Source organism: Bombina bombina, chromosome 1, assembly GCF_027579735.1.
Source record: "Bombina bombina isolate aBomBom1 chromosome 1, aBomBom1.pri, whole genome shotgun sequence".
Lineage (NCBI taxonomy): Eukaryota > Metazoa > Chordata > Amphibia > Anura > Bombinatoridae > Bombina > Bombina bombina.
This window is the reverse complement of record NC_069499.1, coordinates 1389072570-1389096978: the sequence shown is the minus strand read 5'-3', so window position 1 is coordinate 1389096978 and position 24409 is coordinate 1389072570. Positions and strand designations below refer to the sequence as shown.

At 40.2% G+C, this 24409-nt stretch overlaps 1 protein-coding gene across 2 annotated transcripts in view; it reads right to left on the bottom strand.

The window, feature by feature from the left end:
• SMG5 (SMG5 nonsense mediated mRNA decay factor) overlaps positions 1-23951 on the bottom strand; it is a 200383-nt gene extending 176432 nt beyond the window's left edge. For both annotated transcript variants that reach the window (XM_053704596.1, XM_053704602.1), the window contains exons 1-4: positions 23807-23951; positions 18298-18396; positions 14570-14693; positions 10650-10806 (exon numbers count right to left, since the gene is read on the bottom strand). In XM_053704596.1, the coding sequence (XP_053560571.1) occupies positions 10650-10806; positions 14570-14693; positions 18298-18396; positions 23807-23871 (445 nt within the window). In that variant the 5' untranslated portion in view covers positions 23872-23951. The remainder of the gene's footprint in view (positions 1-10649; positions 10807-14569; positions 14694-18297; positions 18397-23806) is intronic.
• Positions 23952-24409: the final 458 nt, after the last annotated feature.

Below are 24409 nucleotides of genomic sequence, written 5' to 3'. Positions count from 1 at the left end.
CAGCTTGAGGCAAAAAAAAAAAAAAAAAAACTCAGAAAGAAGAAAAACAGTCCTAGAAGAAAGAGCCGTAATCCTCTCAGGAGGCAGTTGCCCTGCTGTCTCATAAGTAAACCAAAATATACTCCACAACTCAAAGGAAAGAGTAGCGGAGGTGGCCTTCAGACCCTTGAGTTTGCCAGCAGAGACTACAAAAAGAGCAGAAGATAGACTGAAATCTTTAGCAACCTGGAAATAGACATTTAGAGCACAAACTACATCCAGGTTGAGTAACAGACATTCTTAAAGAAGTTAGGACACAAAGGAGGAACGATAAGTTCGAAAGAATTTGCGGTCCAAAACTCAAGAAGGAAGAAATCCCCATTAGAAATAAAGGACAGAAAGGTCAGTGATTCTAAGCACAGAAAATAACTTAAAATATCCCAGACAACAATTGTCTGACAAGGCTCTGCCTCTCCTGCTGCTTCCAATTCACTGCTCCTTAAAGAGACACTGAACCCAATTTTTTTTTTTTCTTTCGGGATTTAGATAGAGCATGCAATTGTATGCAAGTTTCTAATTTACTCCTATTATCATTTTTTCTTCGTTCTCTTGCCATCTTTATTTGCATCTAAGTTATTTTTTGGTTCAGTAAGATGGACAGCTCTTCTTTATTGGTCGGTTAAATTAATCCACCAATCAGCAAGAACCACCCAGGTTGTTCACTAGAAATGGGCCGGCATCTAAACTCACATTCTTGCTTTTCAAATAAAGATACAAAGAGAATGAAGAAAATTTGATAATAGGAGTAAATTAGAAAGTTGCTTAAAATTGCATGCTCTGTCTGAATCATGAAAGAAAAAAATTGGGTTCAGTGTCCCTTTAAGCCCTTAATGACCGGACCATTTTTCAATTTTCTTACCCTTAAAGGATTACTTTCTGTTATAATTTTTAAGCTAAACAATTAACATATTAAAGTTAATAAACATTAATTAAAACCTACTGACCTATATTTTCTCCAAAACAAAGTTTCATAACGTTCTAAAAGTTATATCTTTTATTCTCCGATGATGTCACGTTATCCTGCCCACTATTTTCAGCACTGAGTGTTCAAAATACTTAAACCAATAACTTTGTGTTTAAAGCGCCATTTTGAAACCTAGGTATTGTAAACGGATTGGTACAGAGCAAAGGATACCCACGGAGTGGGTTTGGAAAACAATTAAATTTGCAGACAAGATTTCTGATATACGGTAGAGATATGTTAATGAAATGCTATTGATAAAAAGCGTATTTGGGGTAGTTAGTTAGTAACAGGCATAGAAAATATTTACTTACAGTGGCCCTTTAAGGACAAGGGTTATTTTTACATTTCTGCAGTGTTAGTGTTTAGCTGTAATTTTCCTCTTACTCATTTACTGTACCCACACATATTATATACTGCTTTTCTCGCCATTAAATGGACTTTCTAAAGATAGCATTATTTTTATCATATCTTATAATTTACTATTAAAAAAAAATATAAAATGAGGAAAAAAAAAACAAAACACTTTTTCTAACTTTGACCCCCAAAATCTGTTGCATATCTACGACCACCAAAAAACAATCAGGACAAAATTTAGAAACTATTTAGCATGAGTTTAGAAATACCCAATGTTTACATGTTCTTTGCAAGTTCTAGGGCAATAAGCACTTTGCTATTTCCAAATAACTTTTTTTCAAAATTAGCCCTAGTTACATTGGAACACGGATATCTGTCCGGAATCTCTGAATATCCCTTGACATGTATATTATTTTTTTTTTAGAAGACAACCCAAAGTATTGATTTATGCCCATTTTTGTATATTTCATGCCACCATTTCACTGCCAAATGCGAGCAAATAAAAAAAATCGTTCACTTTTTCACAAATTTTGTCACAAAGTTTAGGCTTCTCACTGAAATTGTTTACAAACGGTTTGTGCAATTATGGCACAAATGGTTGTAAATGCTTCTCTGGGATCCCCTTTGTTCAGAAATAGCAGACATATATGGCTTTGGCATTGCTTTTTGGTAATTAGAAGGCCACTAAATGCCGCTGTGCACCACACATGTATTATGCCCAGCAGTGAAGGGGTTAATTAGGGAGCTTGTAGGGACCTTGAAGGGTTAATTTTAGCTTTAGTGTAGTAGACAACTCAAAGTATTGATCTAGGCCCAATATGGTATATTTCATGACACCATTTCACTGCCAAATGTGAGCAAATAAAAAAAAAATCGTTCACTTTTTCACAAATTTTGTCACAAACTTTAGGTTTCTCACTGAAATTATTTACAAACGGTTTGTGCAATTATGGCACAAATGGTTGTAAATGCTTCTCTGGGATCTCCTTTGTTCAGAAATAGCAGACATATGGCTGTGGCGTTGCTTTTTGGCAATTAGGAGGCAGCTAAATGCTGCTGCGCACCACACTTGTATTATGTCCAGCAGTGAAGGGGTTAATTAGGTAGCTTGTGCAGTGGTTGCTGCACCCGCGCACACGCAGGGCCCCCCCCCCCCTCCGCACGCTCCCAGCATCCGGCGTGCACAATGCACTTGCAGGAACCGGATGCCGGGTAGCGATGGGCCGCCCACCCGCCTCCCTTGTAAGCTCCCACCCACCAATGAACGGCACCATCACTACCGGTACAGAGAGGGCCACAAAGTGGCTCTCTCTGCATCGGATGCTTTTTAAAGGGTATTGCAGGATGCCTCAATATTGAGGCATCACTGCAATACCCCGAGAGCTGCTGGAAGCGATTGCGATCACTTCCAGCTCTCTCTTAGACAACTGACGTACCAGGTACGTCCATTGTCACTAATTGACAGTTTTTGCAGGACGTACCTGGTACGTCAGTTGTCATTAAGGGGTTAAGCTTCCCCCAGCGTTCCCGCGCTGCTTCACACCCCTCCCCAGGGCCGTTACACACCTCCCAGCTGCCCAGCCCTCCCACTTCTCTCCTTAATGGCTGCCGCTGCACAGCCGCACAGTGGACGAACGCAGCTGGCGCTCCAAAGGAAAGTATGTCAGCACCTGGACCATGCCCAGCGCCACAAACCCTGGTTCCTGCAACGGCCACGACGCCTGCACCCTCCGCTCTCTCAACACCAGAAGATCGTCCGCCTGTCACCACGCATCTCCATCATACACCAGAGGACCGTTCAGCTTCCATAACTGCTCCTTCTCCTCCCTTCGACCACAACAACCAGTCGACCCACGCAAAAACATCCCCAACCACCTCAACTGCAAGTCCTCCTCGGACCCACCACATCCGCCTGGGTTAACTCCTGGTGGCCCACAGCTCTTGGATACCCACCTACCCCCACCGACCACGCACGAAACCTAGGCGTTATCCTGGACTCATCGCTCTCCATGGACCGACAAGTCAACGCCGTCTCCTCTTCATGCTTCCACATACTCCACCTGCTGCGAAAGATCTTCAAGTGGATCCCAACCAAGACCATGAAGACAGTCACCCACACCCTCGTCTGCAGCCGACTGGACTACGGCAACGCACTCTACGCCGGCTCCACCACCAAGCTCCAAAACAGACTCCAGCGCATCCAGAATGCCTCGGCCAGACTCATCCTCGACCTCCCTTGCCAATGCCACATCACCAAACACCTGCGAAACCTGCACTGGCTACCCATCAACAAAAGAATCATGTTCAAGCTTCTCACCCACGCGTTCAAGGCCTTCCACAACATCGGTCTTGAATACGTCACCTTCTACACCCCCACCAGACAGCTTTGATCGGCCGACCAAGCACTCTGTCATTCACCGCATCAGGAAGACCACAGCGGGAGGCAGATCCTTCTCTCACCTGGCAGCCAAGACATGCAACACTCTCCCGCTGCATCTCAGACAAGCTACCTCCCTAACTAAGTTCAGAAAGGACCTCAAGAAAGGACCTGGCTCTTCGACTCAACTGCAGCAACCCCAAGTGCCTTGAGACCCGGGTGAGTAGCCGTGCTTTACAAAAACCTCAATAGATAGAAACAATTAACAATAGAATGCATAGAGTCAAACAGAGTCTGATGCAGACTAAAAGAACAAGGTTAAGACTCCAAGGAGTAGCAACAGGTTGAACACAGGCCTGATTCTGGCCAGGTCCTGAGCAAAGGACTGAATATCTGCCAGATCGGCCAAACATTTATGAAACAGAACAGACAAGACAAAATCTGATCTATGAGAGACAAACCCTTCTGCAGACCGACAAAGAAAAAACAAAATACGGGGTACACTTGCGTTACACCACAGAAAAGCCCCAAGATATACATCAGTAAAAGTATGTGCTCCAATCCTTAAGGAGAAAGTTACGATTAACCGGCTAACAAACCTGGATCAAGGAGATAACCGATTCACGAAAACCTTGCATAGATAAGCTAGGTGCTCAATTTCTATGAAGACAGATTCAGAATCTAGAACTGGGTGAAGAATCACCTAAACCAGCTCCTAATACGTGCTCTCACCCGAGGAAGGAGAACAAACGGAGGAAAAGAAAAAATTTCATGGGACCAATAGAGCGTCCACCAGAACTGCTTGCAGATCTCTAGACCTGGATCCGCATCTGGGAAGCTTAGAGATTAGACGAGAAGCCATCAGAACCCTAGGGAGAAACATCCGTCTGCTCAAGGATCTGCCTCCCAGTAGACCACACCTGGGAAGAGAAAACAGGAATGTGGCAGATGAGAGGACTACTTCCACTGAAGGATGCGAATCACCCTCCATAGTTAATGAACTCCAGGTACCTCCCTGATGGTTGAAATAAACCACCAAAGAGAAGGATTCCGATTGAAAACAGATAAACTGGACCAAACTCAGATGGGGCCAGGCTAAACAATGATTGGAATGACAGATTCCGACTGAGTTCAGATTCCTGGAGCTCCTAATGGAGTCCAACTGCTCCCCAGCTGGAAGGCTGGCCTCTGTGGAACAATTTCCCAGGAAGGTCTCAAGAAGCAAGTTGCCTTGGAGCCGATGGACCTGAACGAGTCCCCAGGACAGAGAGACACTCACGTCAGAGTCTGGGACTATCCTCTGATAGAGGCCCCAGAGGTCCCCTATTCCAGGGAGAGAAACCGTTACCCAAGTCAAGTAGAAAAGAGAAATAGCCCTTCGACAAACATGGAGAATTACAGTTACTTAATAGCACACTCTTGATTTCTCCATCTCAGATAATGCCAAAAAAGGGTATTGAACCCAGGGCTGATAAATAATGCTGCAAAGGATTACCGTAATAAGTAGTACGCATGTGATCGCTACCCAGAAGGAACCAAAATTCTTCTCCTGATATACACAATCTAAAAAAAACAGGAATAAAATGTAACCCACTCAGATAGCAGAAGCCTCCGTTCGCCTGGGAAGCCGGTGGTGTCGCTGCTGACATACACTTAATATTCCGCCAAGTAAGTAGGCTAAATGCAAACAGACAAAGCGCTGCACGAAAAGTGCGACACACTGCTGCAAAGCGGCGAAAGAGAGCACATATGAGTTACAGACACCTTACCTGCCAAACACATAGGAGGGCTAAAGAGCTCCGGCGGCCCTTAACCCTTACAAAATCGGAATGTACTCACACAGTTCAGATACATAATAAATAATTGGATATGAGCACTTTCAATAACTCGCTCAAAAGCCCATAAACCATCCAACAGCTAGTGCCATAAAAGTTTGACATTAGACTTAACACATTTATCAGGCCGTAACAATCCTCTTAGAGGGCAATCAATAAACTGAGAAAGGGCCCCTCTGCAGTGAAGGTAGACTTATACTCAATAACAGTAGACCCTTATCTTTAGGGGTGCGATCGTTCTCACTGACACAGCACGGCCATAACCCAGTCTAAGGCGGGGAAAAAAAAGAGTTAACCCCACCGCTGCTGCGGGAAAGATACAAATGAGCTATTAACAAGAGAGATCCTGTACAAACGAACCCTCGATATCTAAAAACAAACCGAAGGGAACTATGATATTATCTCAGAGTAAGTGACTAACAAAAAATTGGAGTGGAGATCAACAGACCACCTATAGAAACTGTAGGTGCCATAACCCACCATAAAAAGTGCAAGAAATGATAGAAATATCTTTCATACCCTGGGATTGATTCCCTCTCATCCATCATATAAATTCCTTTTGACAAGAATTGTACTGAAAAGACATTATTAGTCAAAGCCGTGTATAACCCCCATCTGATAGGGATTATGAAACTGCTAGCATACTTTTATGGTACTGTGTTTTAGAAACACTGTGCCCCTAGTTGATAAGCACATCTTAAGTGCAGGGATAGGAAGCGTGGGGGATTAACACGTTTCCTAAAGCCTGGGTCATTACAATTACATTTGACCCTTCTAAGGCAAAAAGCGGAATATTCCCTGACACTTGCAGAAAACCAGTTTGCTGCAACATATCTCAACTAGAAGATATATAATAAACAAACCCATGATGAGGGTAGCAGGTCCCACTAGGTCCCTGAATATCCCAGTCATTCTCCATGATATTCTGAGAAATAAATATGAAAGGACTTACCCTCCAGAGTCTTCTGCTGTGGAGCAGTCACAGCAGCTCCAGGTCTGTTAGCCTCATCCAACCGCTGACAGGGACCTGAAGATACAAGAAAAGCAGAGTAACCAATCCTGGTTTTCTATAAAGGGGTTAGCAGAAATTGTTGGAGTTAAAGTAAGAACTACCTCACCGACCTCCAACAGCTAAAAGCCACCATTAATCTTACTAAAGAGGATTATATGGACACAGCATTGCCCCAATCCTTTTTGCAGGGAAAATACCCATTAAAGGATTCATTTTCTTCAGACACCATCTTCACACATCCTCCTAGATGTACAAGGCAAAGAATGACTGGGGATTATGGGAAGTGGGAGGATACTTAAATCTTTGCTGGGGTGTTCTTTGCCGCCTCCTGGAGGCCAGGAGTTGAATTCCCACTAGTAATTAGAATGGATTTGTGGACTCTCCATGCCACTGGAAAGAAATGTTATATATTTTATTTAGTACAATAAACACCAGTTAAACACAAGCTTTTAACAAACAAATAATGCGTGATGTTAAGGCTAGCAAATTAACTCCTGCTTTTCCACTCAAAAACAAAATTATGCTTACCTAATAAATTCCTTTTTTTTCATGGTAGTTAAGAGTCCACTAACCTTAAAATGTGAAATTAAATTCCTGCCACTAGGAGGTGACTAATATACCCCAAAGACTAAGAACTTTTGAACTTTCTCACCTTCCTGTGTATCTCAGTTTATAGTAGAGCTGAGCAGAGGAAAGGTAACAGAAAGGTAGGAAAGGCAAGCAAAATATGGAAAAAAAAAAATGCTGCCAAAATTAACTAGGCAGGCCTCGTGGACTCTCACTACCATGAAAGAAAGGAATTTATGAGGTAAGCATAAATTATGTTTTCTTTCATGAGGTGGTGAGAGTCCACAACCCTTAACGTGTGGAATCTAATTCCCGATCTGTGGAGTCCACGAGAGTATGGGTTGGACAAAAAATAAACAGTTTTTATTTGCAAGAACACTGCGACTTGAAGGACTTTCCTGCCAAAAATAGTCTCCAAAGAGGCAAAAACATGAAAATGTAAATGTGTGTAAAGAGACCATGTTGCAGCTTTGCAAATCTGTTTTTCTTAAAAGGTCACAAGAAGAAGCAACTGATCTGGTGGAATGGGCTGTAATTTGTTTAAAAAAAACGGAAGTTACCTTGAATGGTTCATGTCAGGGTTGGGTGGGAATTCAGTTCCTGTTAAGAGGTAGGGGTTCAGGCACACACCGGGATTTCTTTAGCACCCACCAGCCACCGCCAACAACCGAAGCCCCTGCAGGGATAATGACCGCGACCCCACACGCCAGCACACCACTGCTCGGGAAGCCCAGCGAGTTAAACCGGGAGATCTGGGACATAGCCAGACAGGAGTCACCACGCCAACTCATCACTGCTGCAAAAGCCCACAAGTTACCTGTATGACGTCCCTGTAAGGTATCCGTATCTCTCCCTGCTGAATTGAGAGCATTTTATCCCTGTGAGGCCTCTGTAGCTCCCCATGTTGACTTGAGAGCATTACGTCCCTGTGAGGCAGCCGTAGCTCATATCCCTGTGAGGCAGCCGTAGCTCATATCCCTGTGATGCATCTGTAGTTCACATCCCTATAAGGCAGCCGTAGCTCATGTCTCTGTGATGCATCCATAGTTCACATCCCTATGAGGCATCCGTAGCTCTGCACACTGACTTGGGAGCCGAGGGCGTTTACTATTACCGGCATTTCCAGCAGTCGATATTACGGTAGTTCAGATGATGAGTCTTTGATTTTTATGGATTACCAGTATATGATTGCCATACTTGTGAGCAGTTCACTGTGGGGCTAACAGTAAATGTACACTCTGCACTGTGTGAGTGAAGGAGGCTGAGTGGTTTCAAGAGGATGCAGCCTTTGAGGGTTATGAGGGGTGTGTGTGTGTGTGTGTGTGTGTGTGTGTGTGTGTGTGTGTGTGTGTGTGAAGGGGCAGGGTAAGGAGTCTGTCAGGGAGGCTAAGGCATTAAGGAGGAGTCTGTGTGTGAGGGAGATAGGGGTGCTGAAAGGGTGAGGAGGGCAGAGGAGAGGTAGTTACCAGTAATAGGATGTGAAGTGGGTAGCCTGTGAGTGGCAGGGTAAGGAGACTGTTATCTGTCAGGAAGGGAGGCTAAGACATTAAGGAGGGGTCTGTGTTCTACTAATGTGTATTTTTATTTTAAGTTAAAAAAAAGTTAAAAATTAATTTTTCTTAAAATAGCACCAAACTCTAGTGGTGCGGCTTATAATCAGGAGCGGCCTATACTCTGAGCAATATGGTATTTGTTTTAGCCAGGCCCAGGAGGAAGCTAAAGTGACAGCTGTAGCCTTTTTGTCCTCTACGAGCACCTGAAAAATAAATTTGAATACCATCTGAAATCTTTAGCCTGTAAATAAACATTTTAAAGCCCTAACATACAGGTTATGCAAACGTTTCTCCTTTGAGTTTGTAGGATTTGGACATAAAAAGGGCTACAATCTCTAGTTATATTCTCGGAAGAAAATACCTTTGGTAGGAATTAATATTGAGTTATCAATACCACTTTATCCTTGTGAAAAATAAAGAAAGGGGATTCACAAGAGAGGGCTGACAATTCTGAAACTCTCCTAGCTGAGGACATTTCTAAAATAAATAAATACTTTCCATGACAGAAGTTGATTGTCAATATCATGCAGAGGTTCAAAGGGAGGAGCTTGCAGAGAGGACCAAATTTAAATTCCATGGAGGAGAAATTAGCTTAACAAGCCCAATTCTATCCAAAGCCTGAACAAAAAAGCTTGAACATTCGGAAGCTTCTTCATGTCAAATAGAACAGAAAGAGCAGAAATTTGATTCTTTAAAGTACTAGCTGACAACCCCTTTTTTAACCCTTTTTGAAGAAATTGAAGGATCCTTGGAATCCTCATGGAGTGCCAATGAAAACCATGACCCTCGAACCAGGCAAGAAAAGGTTTCCAAGTCTTATGATATTTTTTTCTAGTTACAGGTTTCCTAGCCTGAAAAAGTGCATCAATCACAGTGTCAGAAAAACTTGTTTCAAAATCAGGCATTCAATCTCCATACCGTCAAATTTAGAGATTATAGATCCTTGTAAAATAGAAGACCTTGAGACAATAGATCTTAGCACTGCGGAAGAGTCCAAGGTGTAAAGCTGGACATCTAAATTAGATCTACGTACAAGGTCCTGCAGGTCCAATCCGGAGCAATCAGAAAAACTCAGGCCTTTACTTGTCTTATCCTGGAGTTCAACGGTCTTTATTGGTAACCTCGCCTAAAACACTCTACATATAATGTGAAGTACAGTAAATATAACATATGAATGTATATAAAGTGAAACATGTCTGTGTGAAAACTTATGTCCCCTGGCTATGCTATACATTAAAAATGTACCTACTAATAGCCTGCTCTTTACTTACTTGCATGGCACCCACTCCACTGAGCTTACCCGCTGTAGAGAAAAGCTGCTTCAAGTAAAGAGCCCATCCAGTGCGGTGCAAGCAACAGCAGAAGATATTTGAGAAGAGTACGACAACGACCCAACAAGAGGCGGCTAGGGACAAAGGTCTAAGAACCCCTTTCAACGTAGAATCTGGAGCACCTCAAATCTTCACCTACTCCTGGAAGGCAAAGAAAGAAAAAAAAAAAAAGCAGATACACAGGGAGGTGGGAGCTCTTAGTTTGGGGTATCTTTGCTTCCTCCTAGTAGCAGGAATGTAATCCCACATGTTAAGGCTTGTGAACTCTCACCAGAGAAAGAAATGTTCTTTCATTTATTTTTTCTTTAGTGCAGGGGTGACAATTTGCAGAAACAGTAGCTCAGAAAGGCAGGTTGAATGGCAATTTTTTTTCATGTAACCTTGTCAAAGTTGCACCCCTGCTAGTGTTTTGATGGACAAATATGAATGTAATTATGTGTTTTTAATATGTAATGTTTCCATCTGCCATTTTATCCTCTTGATAAAAGTGGAGATTTGTTAATGCATGTGAATAATTTTATGATATACTTTCCCTAATCCATGCTGCACAGAAGGTGCATCACATATTAAAGATACAGTATGTACAGAGGACATTTGCAAATGAGATATTAACTGACCGATGAGTGGGTCTGTGACATGAGTCCAATCGATGCAACACTGCAGCTCCAGCTGGTAGTGAGACTGTATGTAAAGCAGGAGGTGCTGATAAAATCCCACTCCAGCAATAAGGTGCGTTCGGTATGCGCATTCTAAGGCGCTGCGGCTGTGAATGTGCTGTAAATGAAGGAAAGCAAGTAATACAAATATATTAAAAATATCACCTATATAAAACATAAAATGTATGCATTGGCAGCTAGATACACAGCAGTTCCAATTTATCCCAAAAGATTCTCAGGTGATTTTTAAAGCAGTAAAAAAAAAAAAAAAAAAAAAAAAGAGAAATCATCTGCAGATAAAACTGCAATTTCTATATCTTTGCCCATTTATAATTGAATCCCCATTGACTTGAACCCCCTTCCCTGAAGAAACAGACAGCTTACAAACTCCCCTATTACTAGTTTGATGTCCAATGATATAGACAAAGGATGAATCCATTATGCTATAAAGCGGGGGATCAATGGGGATCCAATTATAAGTGGACCAAGTAAAGAAATTGCAGTTTTAGCTGCAAATAATTTCTAGCTATCTTGGCATCTCAATTGGAGCCCAGTCGACTTGAAGAGATCACAAAGCAGTAAAAAAAAAAAAAAATTGGTGAAAAAATACATAACTACAAAATATTAACAAAATTAGCAGAGGAGGTATAAAGAATGTCCAACTGAGTCACAAATGCATGCAGATTATTCCAGACTGCAGCTTGACAAATCTCAGAAACAGAGGTGGTAGCCTGCAAAGCCCTAGTGTGAGTGAGCCTTAATGCTTAAGAACTTTTAAGCTGCGAAGAGGCACTTAAAAAGGGACAGTATACACAAATTTGCATGTAATAGACACTGCTATACAGAATATGCAGAGATACTGATATAAAAATCCAGTATAAAACCTTTTAAAAACTTACTTAGAAGCTCTGATGAAAATGTTGGGCTGGAAAGCAAAAAAAGAGCAGACACTAACCCCCTCCCCTGTATATGAAAAGACCCTTTACACAAACGGGAGCAAGCTGGAGTAGGTAGACAACAGTCTACTACTAAAACTTTAGGGCTTAGTTAGGAGTCTGTAAATTAGAACAATGTTATTTAAAAATAAGTAAAATTATACATTTTCTCCAAAAAAAAAAAAAACTATATGGGCTTTATAAATGGATCATCTACAAAAAAAAATGTAGTGTACAATATCCCTTTAACAATCCAAACAGCAATAGTCAGTTTCACTGGACCACAGCCTTTCCTTTTTTCCAAAGGGAATAACAAACAAACAAGACATTTTACAAAAGTCCTTAGTTCTTTCCAAGTAAATATAAAGACATCAAGTATATAAAAAGGTATTGACCCTTAAAATGCTTTCTGTCTGTAAAAAAGGTGGGAAAGACACTCTTAAATTATGTGAAAAGATGATACCACATTTAGGAAGAAACTTTGGCACTGTACAAAGAGACTACCTTGTCTTGGTGAAAAATGTTATAAGGTGAAACTGCTGAGAGAGCTGAGAGGTCAGAAACTTGTCTGGACAAAGTTACAGCAAGAAGAACAGTTTTAAAAGTAAAGGTACCACAAATGAATTAATGATTCAAAAAGGGGCTGAAACTTGAACTTTCAAGGTTCACAAAATCAGATCTTTTTGGAATCCATAAAATAGAAATTCCAAAACAGTGGATGCAGACACTTGATCAAAAGTATTCCAAACTTTATGACCAATTGAAGAAGTAGAAAGCTCCCTGGCCCGAAGCATAAAATCTATAAAGCTCTCAGGAAGCCCTAATTTCCGAAGGCAGCACTGTTCAGAATTCATACCCTGAGGGAGAGTGATTGAGGATCTGGATGAAATACTGGACCTTGACAAAGGAGATCCAGAAAAACTGGAAAATTTCTTGGAGGATCCACATCCAGTTTGAGTAGCAGAAGAAACCAAAGCCCTCTGGGCCACCAAGGCAGAACTGCAATGACTCTTGCCTTGTCTTTGACAATTTTCTGAAGAACCCTAGAGATGAGGGGAAAAGGGAGGACACACATATGCCAGGCTGAAATTCTATTTTTGGGATAACACATCTGTTGCCAGGAAATTTCCGAATGGATGAAGACTGAAAAAGTGATCCAGCTGATGATTGCTTGGAGAGGCCATAAGGTCTATTCTGGCTGGCCCATACTTAGAATGTAGACTGTAAACACTGCAAGATTGAACTGCCATTCTACCTCATTATAATGCATGCTTAAAAAAATCTGCTTAAAGGTTGTTGAAGCCTGGAAGATGAACAGCAATGATGAAAATCACATTTTTTTTCTTGAGCCTATGAAAACAAAAGCTTTGCTTCCTGGAGGAGGGAAAAACTTCTTGTACCCTTTTGATGATTCACATAAGCTAAGGTCTAAAATAACTTGACATATTTCCCCAGGAAGTCTTTTTGAAAGGTATGAAGAGCTAAACAAAATGTCCCTTAATTCCAAAAGACTGGAAGGAAGAGAAGAGATAGCACCCCAGCCTAAGGAACTTGTGTTCGTAGTAAGAAACAACCAATCTTCTGCATTAGGAGGAAGGTTAGCTTGAAAATTATCAGTTAACAATTCAACATCTTTAGTGGCAGAAAAAAAGTCAATATTACTTGCAGATTGCTAGGGAGGGGGGTAGAAGTATTTTTAGATGCAACTCAATTTTTTTCTCCATAGAATCACAGAAAATTGCATGAGCCATCAGTAGGCATCTAGTTATAGCGGAATCAACCTTAGGAATATTCCCAAACTTGTTAAAATCATCATCATCATCAGGTATAGGACATAATTCAATTTTATCAGGCACCGTTAACGGACGTTCAGGCTTAGCACAGTCCTGATCAATTACAGCAGACAAGGAGTAATAAACTGGGAAGTTTTATAAAAATATCTGTAAGAAGAGGGCTCCTCAGACTCCTCCATTTTAAGAGAGTCTCCCATATGGCTCTAATAAAGTCTTGCAAATAATTAACATAAAACCCTTACTATAGAGAATCTTCAAAGTCACTAAATACTTCCCCCATCTTCACCTTTAATAAATTTACAGGGTCAGGGCCTCTTGACAGATCACATCCATAAATATCTTTAATACAATCTTGGCACAACTTCTATCTTCCAAATGCAGGATTATGGCAAAAAGTTGCTAACTGTATTATGCTATGCCCCTTAGGAGATTTATCTTTGTCCTTTTCCCTTTCTTTCTCCTTCCCAGACCGAGGAGAAGGAACACTTCATAATTGTAGAGTTCAGAAATCTCAAAATGAAGTGAGTAGTAGTACAAGTCATCTACAAACTTCCTAATTAAATAAAGCCTCAACCAACATGGTAGTGCTCATAGAGACACGGCCGTGACATCATCAGCATGCATCCTGCATGATCATCTCATTGACTCACGTAATTAATAGCATTTCTATGCAACAAAAAGTGCAAAATACAATCTGCAAGCAGTAAATAAAGAGATTCCAAAACACAGGGCGCATCTTCAAATGGCTGAGGACATGGCAGAAGCAGAATCTTACAACCCTTAAAAAGGAACACTCTCTACAAAGAAGTTCCACCTGCACATCCCAAATAATCTGGTAAGGGAAGGAGCCAGCTTCCTGTCCATAACGGGACAGAAAACTAGCAATGGGGGAATTTGTTAGAGGTTTGTTTATATTTGGGTCTATGTGGGCATGGCCTGTTTCTGTCCCACCCCTTTCATGGAGAGGAGTTCTTCAAGTCAATGGAGATCTAATTAAGGAGCCAAGATATAGATTTTAAGAATATCAAAACTGTATTTATCTGCATTAAATTTATATGCAGTGGCCATATAAATAAAAAAAAAAAAAAAAAAAAAAAAAAAAGTTATTCACAGACAGCTTTGCTTACCAGTGCACTTGACAATACCGGCTTACCTTCTTGTTTGTTTTGATCAGCTGAATGACATCATAGTAAACCTTTCTCCACAAGACTTCTTCGGCTTTTCTTCCGTACTCCACAGGATGTAAGAACATAAGCTTAACACAAAGCTCTCGTAGCCTAAGGGGAGTGAGATCCAGTATAAAAAACAATTGCATAGCAAATGCCCCAGTGGTTTACAAATATATGACAGTTAAACTATATATCTTTTTAAGAGCCATGGAATTAATTTAAAAAAGGCACAGTCTACTCCAGAACTTTTATTGTTTAAAAAGATAGATAATCCCTTTATTACCCATTCCCCAGTTTTGCATTAACAACACTGTTATATTAATTCACGTTTTACTTCTGTAATTACCTTGTTTCTAAGCCTCTGCAGACTGCCCTCTTATCTCAGCTCTTGACAGACATGCATTTTAGCCAATCAGTGATGACTCTTAACTCCACGGGAGTGTGCACAATTTTATTTATGACACATGAACTAGCAGTTTCTGTCGAAATGCACTGAGATAAGAGGTGGCCTTCAAGGACTTCAAAATTAGCATATGAGCCTTCCTAGGTTTAGCTTTCCACAAATACCAAAAGAGAAAAACAAATTTGATGATAAAAGTAAATTGGAAAGTTGTTTAAAATTGCACGCCCTATCTGAATCATGAAAGTTTAATTTTGCCTAGACTGTCTCTTTAAATAAGCATATGCCAGTGATAACTAATGATTTCTGCATTCTGAAGGAAACTGTAGGAAATAACTAACCTAACAGGCAATTTAAATTTTAAACTGAAATCCTTTGCACTGGTTAAACACAGAGGTTTTTTATTACTCCAATACTATATCCCTTTAAAGTGACCTTTTTGTTAGAGCCATTATTTCACATAATCAAATTCTTATAATTTCCCTTAACAGGACAAAAAAAAAAAAAAAAAAACTTTCAGGATTCAGACAAAGCATTTAACTCCTCAATTTATTTCTATTTGCTTTGTACTCTTGGTATCCTTTGTTGAAAGCATAACTAAGTAGACTCGGGAACAGCAATGCTCTACTGGGAGCGGGTTGCTGATTGGTGGCTGCACATATTTGCCTCCGATCATTAGCTCACCCGTTGTGATCCGCTAGCCCCAGTAATGCATTGCTGCTAATTCAAAAGATACCAAGCGTATAAGGCAAATTTGATAATAGAAGTAAATTTGAAAGTTGTGCGCTAGTTCAGCTATAAATGAAAACCTGGCCTGTTGGGGGTACTTGAGAACCGCGGTTGAGAAACACTGATATAGATGAACCATTAAAGAAAAATTTTGGGATTGTATGGCCCTTTAAAAAGGACAGCGTACACGGATAGTTTCTTCCCTTTAATGCATTCCCAATTATCCATTTTACCTAGAGTGTATTAAAGGGATAAAAAAAAACACTTTTTCTCCCCCCGTTTGATTCAGCTAGAGCATGCAATTTTAAGCAACTTTCTAATGTATTCCTATTATAAATTTTTATTTGCTCTCTTGGTATCTTTATTTAAAAAAGAAGGAATGAAAGCTTAAAAGCTGGTCCATTTTTGGTTTAGCACTCTGGATAGCGCTGAAACAAAAATGGGCCAGCTTTTAAGCTTTTATACCTTCTTTTTCAAATAAAGATACCAAGAGAACGAAGAAAATTTGATAATGGAAATAAATTAGAAAGGTGCTAAAAATTGAATGCTCTGATTCATGTTTAGAGATAGCTGGTTCACCTTTTTTTCTAATTTAAAATAGCCGATTTTGCCTATTTCCCCACCTATACTGAACATGTACACAAAACCATGTAAACAAGAAGATTTATATAAAATAATGCTCCCAGTTGGTGCATGGCAGAGAGGTACTAAAATTTTAATTTTCCATTGTTCTAAGTATTTGGCCTAACAGTGAAAATAATTAGATAGAAAAGACTAGGTCTGCTTTCTCTGCTAGCTCAACCCATTTCATTCGGTTGTGGTTTCAATTAAGGGACACTCAAGTCAAATTAAACTTTCATTATTCAGATAGAGCATGCAATCGTAAATAACTTTCCAGTTTACTTCCATTAACAAAATGTGCACAGTCTTTTTATATTTAAACTTTGAGTCACCAGCTCCTAATGAGCATGTGCAAGAATTCACAGAATAAAACGTGCATACATTTGTGATTGGCTGATGGCTGTCACATGATACAGTGGGAGTAGAAATAGACATAACTTTTAAAATTGTCAGAAGAAAAAAAAAAAAATCTACTCATTTGAAGTTCAGACTAAGTACTATTACATTGTCTTGTTATCTTGCATTTGTTGATTATGCAAATCTACTGTGTTTACTGGTCCTTTAGCAGTAACAGTTATTTCATATACAAATTATACCTAAAGATGCAATTTCCCATAAATGTTAAACTCTGCAGCTGGTATAACAAGTTACAGCAAACACATTAAAGGGATGGTCTACATGAAAAATGATATTTCTTAAAAAGATAATTTGTTTATTACCCATTCCCCAGTTTTGCACAGCCAACACGGTCATTACCTTGTATCTAAGCCTTTGCAGACTGCCTTCTTATTTCAGTGCTTTTACAGACTTGCATTATAGCCAATTAGTGCTGGTTCCTGCACAATGTTATTTATATGGCACACATGAACTAGCACTGTTTGGCTGTAAAAAGTTAATAAAACGCACTGAGATAAGAGGCGGCCTGCAGGGACTTAGGAAAAGAAAGATTTAGAGGTTATAAAGTATATTAATATAACAATGTTGGTTGTGCAAAGTTGGGGAATGGATAGTAATGGTGTTATCTGTCTTTGTAAACAATAAAAAAAAATCAAGTAGATTGTCCCTTTAAAGTGACACTCCACAAAGCGAAGGGGACTGTCCTGGTCAAAATTAAAGAGTGGAAATTTGTCTACTGTTCTTGGTAGCAGCTTAATATAGCAACATGGATGTACTTTCAAATACAGGAGAGACTTTTTGAAATCAGAAGTGACATTGAAAGACACTCTTTTTGAAATATGATTACTGTTCCCCAAACACTGATGCTATTTAATGATTGAAAGTCTGTATTTTCTTTGCTGTTGGAGGAGTGTGGTTAATAAAAATATATTTCAACTAAAGTGACATGAAACCAAAAACCCTTTCTTTCATGTTTACTTCTATTATCTAATTTGCATCATTCTCTTGTTATTCTTTGTTGAAGCAGCAGCAATGCGCTACTGGGAGCTAGTTAACACATTGGGAGAGCCAATAAGATAATGCATATGTGTGCAGTCACCTATCAGCAGCTCCTGAGCCTACCTAGGTATCCTATTCAACAAATGATATCAAGAGAAAGCAAATTAGATAATATAAGTAAATTGGAAAGTTGTTTAACCTCTTAAGGACATATGACGTAATTTTTCCGTCATAAAACAATTGAGCAAACGGAAAGCTGTGTCCTTAAATGGTTAAATCCACATACTCTATCTGAATTATGAAAGAGAATTTGGGTTTCATGTACCTTTAAGGAGCAACCAATTTTACAGTACACAATTCCTTTAAGGTGGGTCTCAGTATAAATAAAAACAAATGAAGATTCCACAAGATTTACAATTATAACCAAACAACTTTTGACAACTTAATAAAATGAGGGTACTGAGCAGATAGAAGTCTAAACAGGAAAGATCTACGTAGTACTGCAAATAAAGTATGTTTACTGCAATAATTTATAAGAAAATCAAACTAAGATGAATGAAAACATACTTGTTTCTGAGACTGATGTTTTCGGGTTTAAACACTTCCTGGTACGCAGTCTTGTTAGATATAATAACATCAAGCCTGTGAACAGTCTCCACTACCGCCCTGACGAAATAAAAACAAAAAAAAGTCATCAAATTCACTTCTAAGCTAGAAATACAAAGAAAGATTATATTAGTAGCATACAGGAAAAATAGCTCCAAGCATACACAAAATAAAAACATTACATTTAGGAGCCAAGCTACAATATTGAGGAGATATGAAATATTTCTAAGAGCCAAATAGGGAATTTATATAGAATAAGTCATAATATTATGAGACTGAAGAGAACTTTACTAGCTGTGACCACGTCAGTCACAACCAAGTGATAAGTGTGTTACAGCCGGGCTCATCTAAACTAGCCGACATGGACACAAAAGCATAATGAAGAGGTAAGCATGTGCAAGTGTCATCAGAGGGGATTAAACTCATAGTTAAAGTACCCAATAAGACTCAGGTGTGCGACTAGTGCTCTGTGGCTCATGACATGAACGATACTTCTACCCCTTTACAAGGGTTAAATACATAGTGCTGCAGATTCACTGAAATTATGTGCATTAAAAATGAGAACACGTAATTGCATCAATATAAATGGTCCTTTAGCTGTAACAGACACATACTTGTTAAATCACTTTTATAATTTATAAAAATTGCACTTTGCCTGGAATCTCTCAGGCTATTTAACTGTTTGTTCACATCTTGAATCTGGTAGAACCATTAAGTTATTCGTTTTTTTTTGTGATTCTGGTATATTTACTTAATTCTTTCAGTTGAACATTTTATTATGGACCTGTTGCTTACATAACTATGTTAAAATCAGCTCCAGAGCAGCAATGAGATCAGGCTAAGCACTTTGAGGAAGTCAAATCACAAGAGGGTCATGTGTGCAGCCACCAATCACTTGCTAGCTCCCTGAATTATTTTGCTTCTTCTGAGCCTACCTGCTTTTAAACAAAAGACACTAAGATAATGAAGTACATTTGATAATAGAACTAAACAAATGTCTCTTAAAATTGCATGTTTTATCTAAACGTTTATTTTTTACAGAAAATGCAGCTTATCTGCAGAAACTACAGGACATATGCATTAAAGGTACATCCCAGCCAAAATTGGAATCCACATGGATCCATTTTAGTTTTGAATAGAAGCATTTTATAATATACATGTATTAGCAAAAATGCTTTTTAAAACAGCTATAGCTTTTATTAGAGTGTATTTAAAGGGAGACTGAAACCAAATTTTTTCTTTCGTGATTCAGATAGAGCATGCAATTTTAAGCAACTTTCTAATTTACTCCTATTATCAATTTATCTTTGTTCTCTTGCTATCTTTATTTGGAAAAGAAGGCATATAAGCTAAGGAGCCAGACAATTTTTGGTTCAGACCCTGGACAGCACTTGTTTATTGGTGGGTGAATTTATCCACCAATCAGCAACAACCCAGGTTGTTCACATAAAATGGGCCGGCATCTAAACTTAGATTCTTGCTTTTCAAATAAAGATACCAAGAGAATGAAGAACATTTGATAATAGGAGTAAATTAGAAAGTTGCTTAAAAGTGCATGCTCTATCTGAATTATGAAATAAAAAATGTGGGTTCAGTGTCCCTATAAGAATGCACCGTGCACCAGCATTTTAAATACTGCAGCTGCTGAGAGAGCTTAAAGGGACATAATACTCATATGATAAAATCACTTGAAACTGATGCAGTATAACTGTAAAAAGCTGACAGGAAAATATCACCTGAGCATCTCTATGTAAAAAAGGAAGATATTTTACCTCACAATCTCCTCAGCTCAGCAGAGTAAGTTCTGTGTAAAAAGTTATACTTCAGCTGCTCCCAGCTGCAGGTAAAAAAAAAATAAAAAAAAAATGAAGAAATGAACAGCAGCCAATCAGCATCAGCAGTGCTGAGGTCATGAACTCTTACTGTGATCTCATGAGATTTGACTTAACTCATGAGATTTCATAGTAAGCTTCCTTTACCTGATTGGTGAAATAATATGAGAGTGCACAATGCTCATCCCCTAAGATGTCCCAGGACAGACACACTAAAATGCTGCTTAGAAATCCTTTACAATGGGAGGTGGCTACTGAGGAACTTTTGAGGTAAAATATCTTTCTTTTTTACATAGAGATGTTCAGGAGATATTTTCTAGTCAGCTTTTTACAGCTATGCTGCATCACTTTCAAGTGTTTAAACATTTGGGTATTATGGCCCTTTAAGGTGTTTGTACCATCTGGTAATGACTCAATTTCTTAATTTCTGACATGATACAAGCCCCACTGGCACTGAGCAGCTGCAGTATTTAAAATGCTGGTGCACTGAGAATATTTAGCTACTCTTCACATGCAGAGAGAAATGCTAACACTAAAACAGTGATAACTTTTACTAGAAGCATTTTTGCCAATACATGTATATTGTAAATATTTTTCTATTCAAAGATGTAATTCATCTGTGCGCTTTTAAATTTTGACCAAATGTCCCTTTAATATTTAGCGCTTTCGCTTTGCAGAGCTGCTCCACATCAGGTTGTTCTTTTCAAACATCGCTGTGTGCTCTTGCTGCATTGTGTAAGTTTTGCTTAAAGGGATACTAACTCAATTTTTGTTTCTTTTGTGATTCAGATAGAGCATGCAATTTTAAGAAACTTTCTAATTTATTCCTATTATCAATTTTTCTTTGTTCGTTTGGTATCTTTACTTGAAAAAGCAGGAATGAAAGCTTAGAAACCATTTTTGGTTCAGCACCCTGGATAGCGCTTGCTGATTTCATTTAGCCACCAATCAGCAAGCGCTAGCCAGGTGAGAACCTAAAGTGTGGTGAATTTAAATCATCTTCTTCAAATATAATGAAGATAATTGATAGCCCCTGCTTGTGTGCGAGCTTTACATTCCTGCTTTTTAAATAAAGATAGCAAAAGAACAAAGAAAATTGATAATAGGAGTAAGTTAAAAAATTGCATGCTCTATCTGAATCATTAAAGGGCCATAATACCCAAATGTTTAAACACTTTAAAGTGCTGCAGCATAGCTGTAAAAAGCTGACTAGAAAATATCACCTGAACATCTCTATGTAAAAAAGAAAGATATTTTACCTCAAAAGTTCCTCAGTAGCCACCTCCCATTGTAAAGGATTTCTAAGCAGCATTTTAGTGTGTCTGTCCTGGGACAGCTGAAAGGATGAGCCTCGTGAACTCTCATGTTATTTCACCAATCAGGTAAAGGAAGCTTACTATAAAATCTCATGAGAGTTAAGTCAAATCTCATGAGATCACAGTAAGAGTTCATGACCTCAGCACTGCTGATGCTGATTGGCTGCTGTTCATTTCTTTTATTTTTTTACCTGCAGCTGGGTATAACTTTTTACACAGAACTTACTCTGCTGAGCTGAGGAGATTGTGAGGTAAAATATCTTCCTTTTTTACATAGAGATGCTCAGGTGATATTTTCCTGTCAGCTTTTTACAGTTATGCTGCATAAGTTTCAAGTGATTTAGCATATGAGTATTATGTCCCTTTAAAGAAAAAATGTGGGTTTAGTATCCCTTTAAGGTGGGCTATAAATGTTGTTTAAAATATTTAAGAAATAACTTTGATGCCATCAATTATCATATATACCAGACAAAAACAAGGTATGATGTGTGTACGATTTGTGTGGGTACTTCACAGAAAGTACTTTTTAATGTGCAAATGCAATAAACTCTAGCATTGGGGTGCAAAATGACTTTTAGCAGCAATGGGGTTAAAAAGAGGAGCACTGTACTGCCTACCATTAATGAAAAGAAGGCAAAAAGTTAAATTTCCATGAACTACTCAAAGCAAGTGTCTATTTATCCCCCAGCCCACTACCAGAGTAACTGCCTGTTACAGACTTTGTGCTCCATGTACAAAGCAGTGTAAGCTGCTCCAGAAGCCCTTGCGGGGCAGGTTCACATGAGGTGGTGAAGAGAAATAACCCAGAACTTGCTTGCGGTGATTGACAGACCCTTCTCTCACGCGAGAGAGGGGGTGGACGTTACACTATCACTTGAGATGTAATGATACATATGGGCTGTAGATCCTGTTCGTCCACTGGCTATATGCCGCAAAGGGACAACTTCTCAAGTTGAGAAGCTTGTTTGCTCGCCTTTTAATACATGGAGCCCCTTCCCTTGTCTCTTTCCATCTGGAAACTTAATCACCAATCTTTCCCAAACCAACCATCACCAGACTGCATATCTTTACTGTCCTACCACCACCAGACTGCCTGTCAAAACCTGCACATTTACCCCTTCCCCGAAATTCTGCTTGACCTTCAGACTGTCCAGGCTGCCTGTCTTTCTCCGTCCCCCACCACCCCAACCAGGCTGCCTGTCTTTCTCCGTCCCCCACCACCCCAACCAGGCTGCCTGTCTTTCTCCGTCCCCCACCACCCCAACCAGGCTGCCTGTCTTTCTCCGTCCCCCACCACTCCAACCAGGCTGCCTGTCTTTCTCCTTCCCCCACCACCTCAACCAGGCTGCCTGTCTTTCTCCGTCCCCCACCACTCCAACCAGGCTGCCTGTCTTTCTCCTTCCCCCACCACCTCAACCAGGCTGCCTGTCTTTCTCCTTCCCCCACCACCTCAACCAGGCTGCCTGTCTTTCTCCGTCCCCCACCACCCCAACCAGGCTGCCTGTCTTTCTCCGTCCCCCACCACCCCAACCAGGCTGCCTGTCTTTCTCAGTCCCCCACCACCAAAACCAGGCTGCCTGTCTTTCTCCTTCCCCCACCACCTCAACCAGGCTGCCTGTCTTTCTCCGTCCCCCACCACCCCAACCAGGCTGCCTGTCTTTCTCAGTCCCCCACCACCAAAACCAGGCAGCCTGTCTTTCTCAGTCCCCCACCACCAAAACCAGGCTGCCTGTCTTTCTCAGTCCCCCAACACCAAAACCAGGCTGCCTGTCTTTCTCCTTCCCCCACCACCTCAACCAGGCTGCCTGTCTTTCTCCTTCCCCCACCACCTCAACCAGGCTGCCTGTCTTTCTCCGTCCCCCACCACCCCAACCAGGCTGCCTGTCTTTCTCAGTCCCCCACCACCAAAACCTGAACCAGGCTGCCTTTAAACGCCCCCCAATCCAGCCTGACTGCTATACTGCCCATTAAAAATAGCCTGCCTCTCAAAATTGCATATCCTATCCCCACTCCCCAAAAAAAATACAAAACTATCTCAGACTGCCTCCAGACTGTTTTCTCACACCTTTCCACAAAAGACTGACTCTTGTCCCCCAACTACCGCTGATGTCACCACCAATAGTGTCGTCCACTGCATAGACTGTTTATTCCCAAGCAAGACAGTCCTATTGCACCTGTCTCACATACAACCAGAGGAAGCCTATTCCTCAACCTATTAGAAGGTATGTCTCTCCTCACATCATTTCCGTCTCCTTTCGGTCTCTATCTTCCTCAACACTCTGTATCCCCATTTAATAAATACACTTTCAGTGACTCTCTCACCTGTACAGCCTTTTGGTGTGCAACACCTTAGCCTCAGGCTCGCTGTCTGCGGTTCCTTGGCTCATGGTTCCGTTCACCGCGGATCCTCCGAGTCGGCCATGTCTGTCAGACCGAAAGACTCGCGAGAACCGAGGCGGAGCCCCGCTGGAAGGGGCGGGGCCGATTGAGCTCATGTGCGCGTGCTTCAGTGAATGCGCCTGATACTTCCGGAGTGGGCAGGTACAGGGGTGTTCCTTGGAATATTTTGCAGAAACAAGCTACCAGGAGTTACATTTTTGTAGTTACTGCTAATGGATTACGATACATTTAATTAAAAAGTTTATACATTTTATGTAAATATGCTTCATTCAAAATAGAAAGGGTGTATGAAGTATTGACAGTTTGGGTCGCAAAAGAGTATGTTAAATAATAGTGTTTTTTTTTAAAGTGTGATGTTTGTTGGCATAAAGAGTTAGAAAAGTCGATATTGAAATGTGCATCATCACATTTCAGTTTTAAAAAGAAGCAGTTTTGAAATACACATCCATTAGTTGGCATACGTGCATATGCTGTGAGTGCCCATTCAAACAACACACCTTCACAGATTGTCAGCAGTGACTTGTA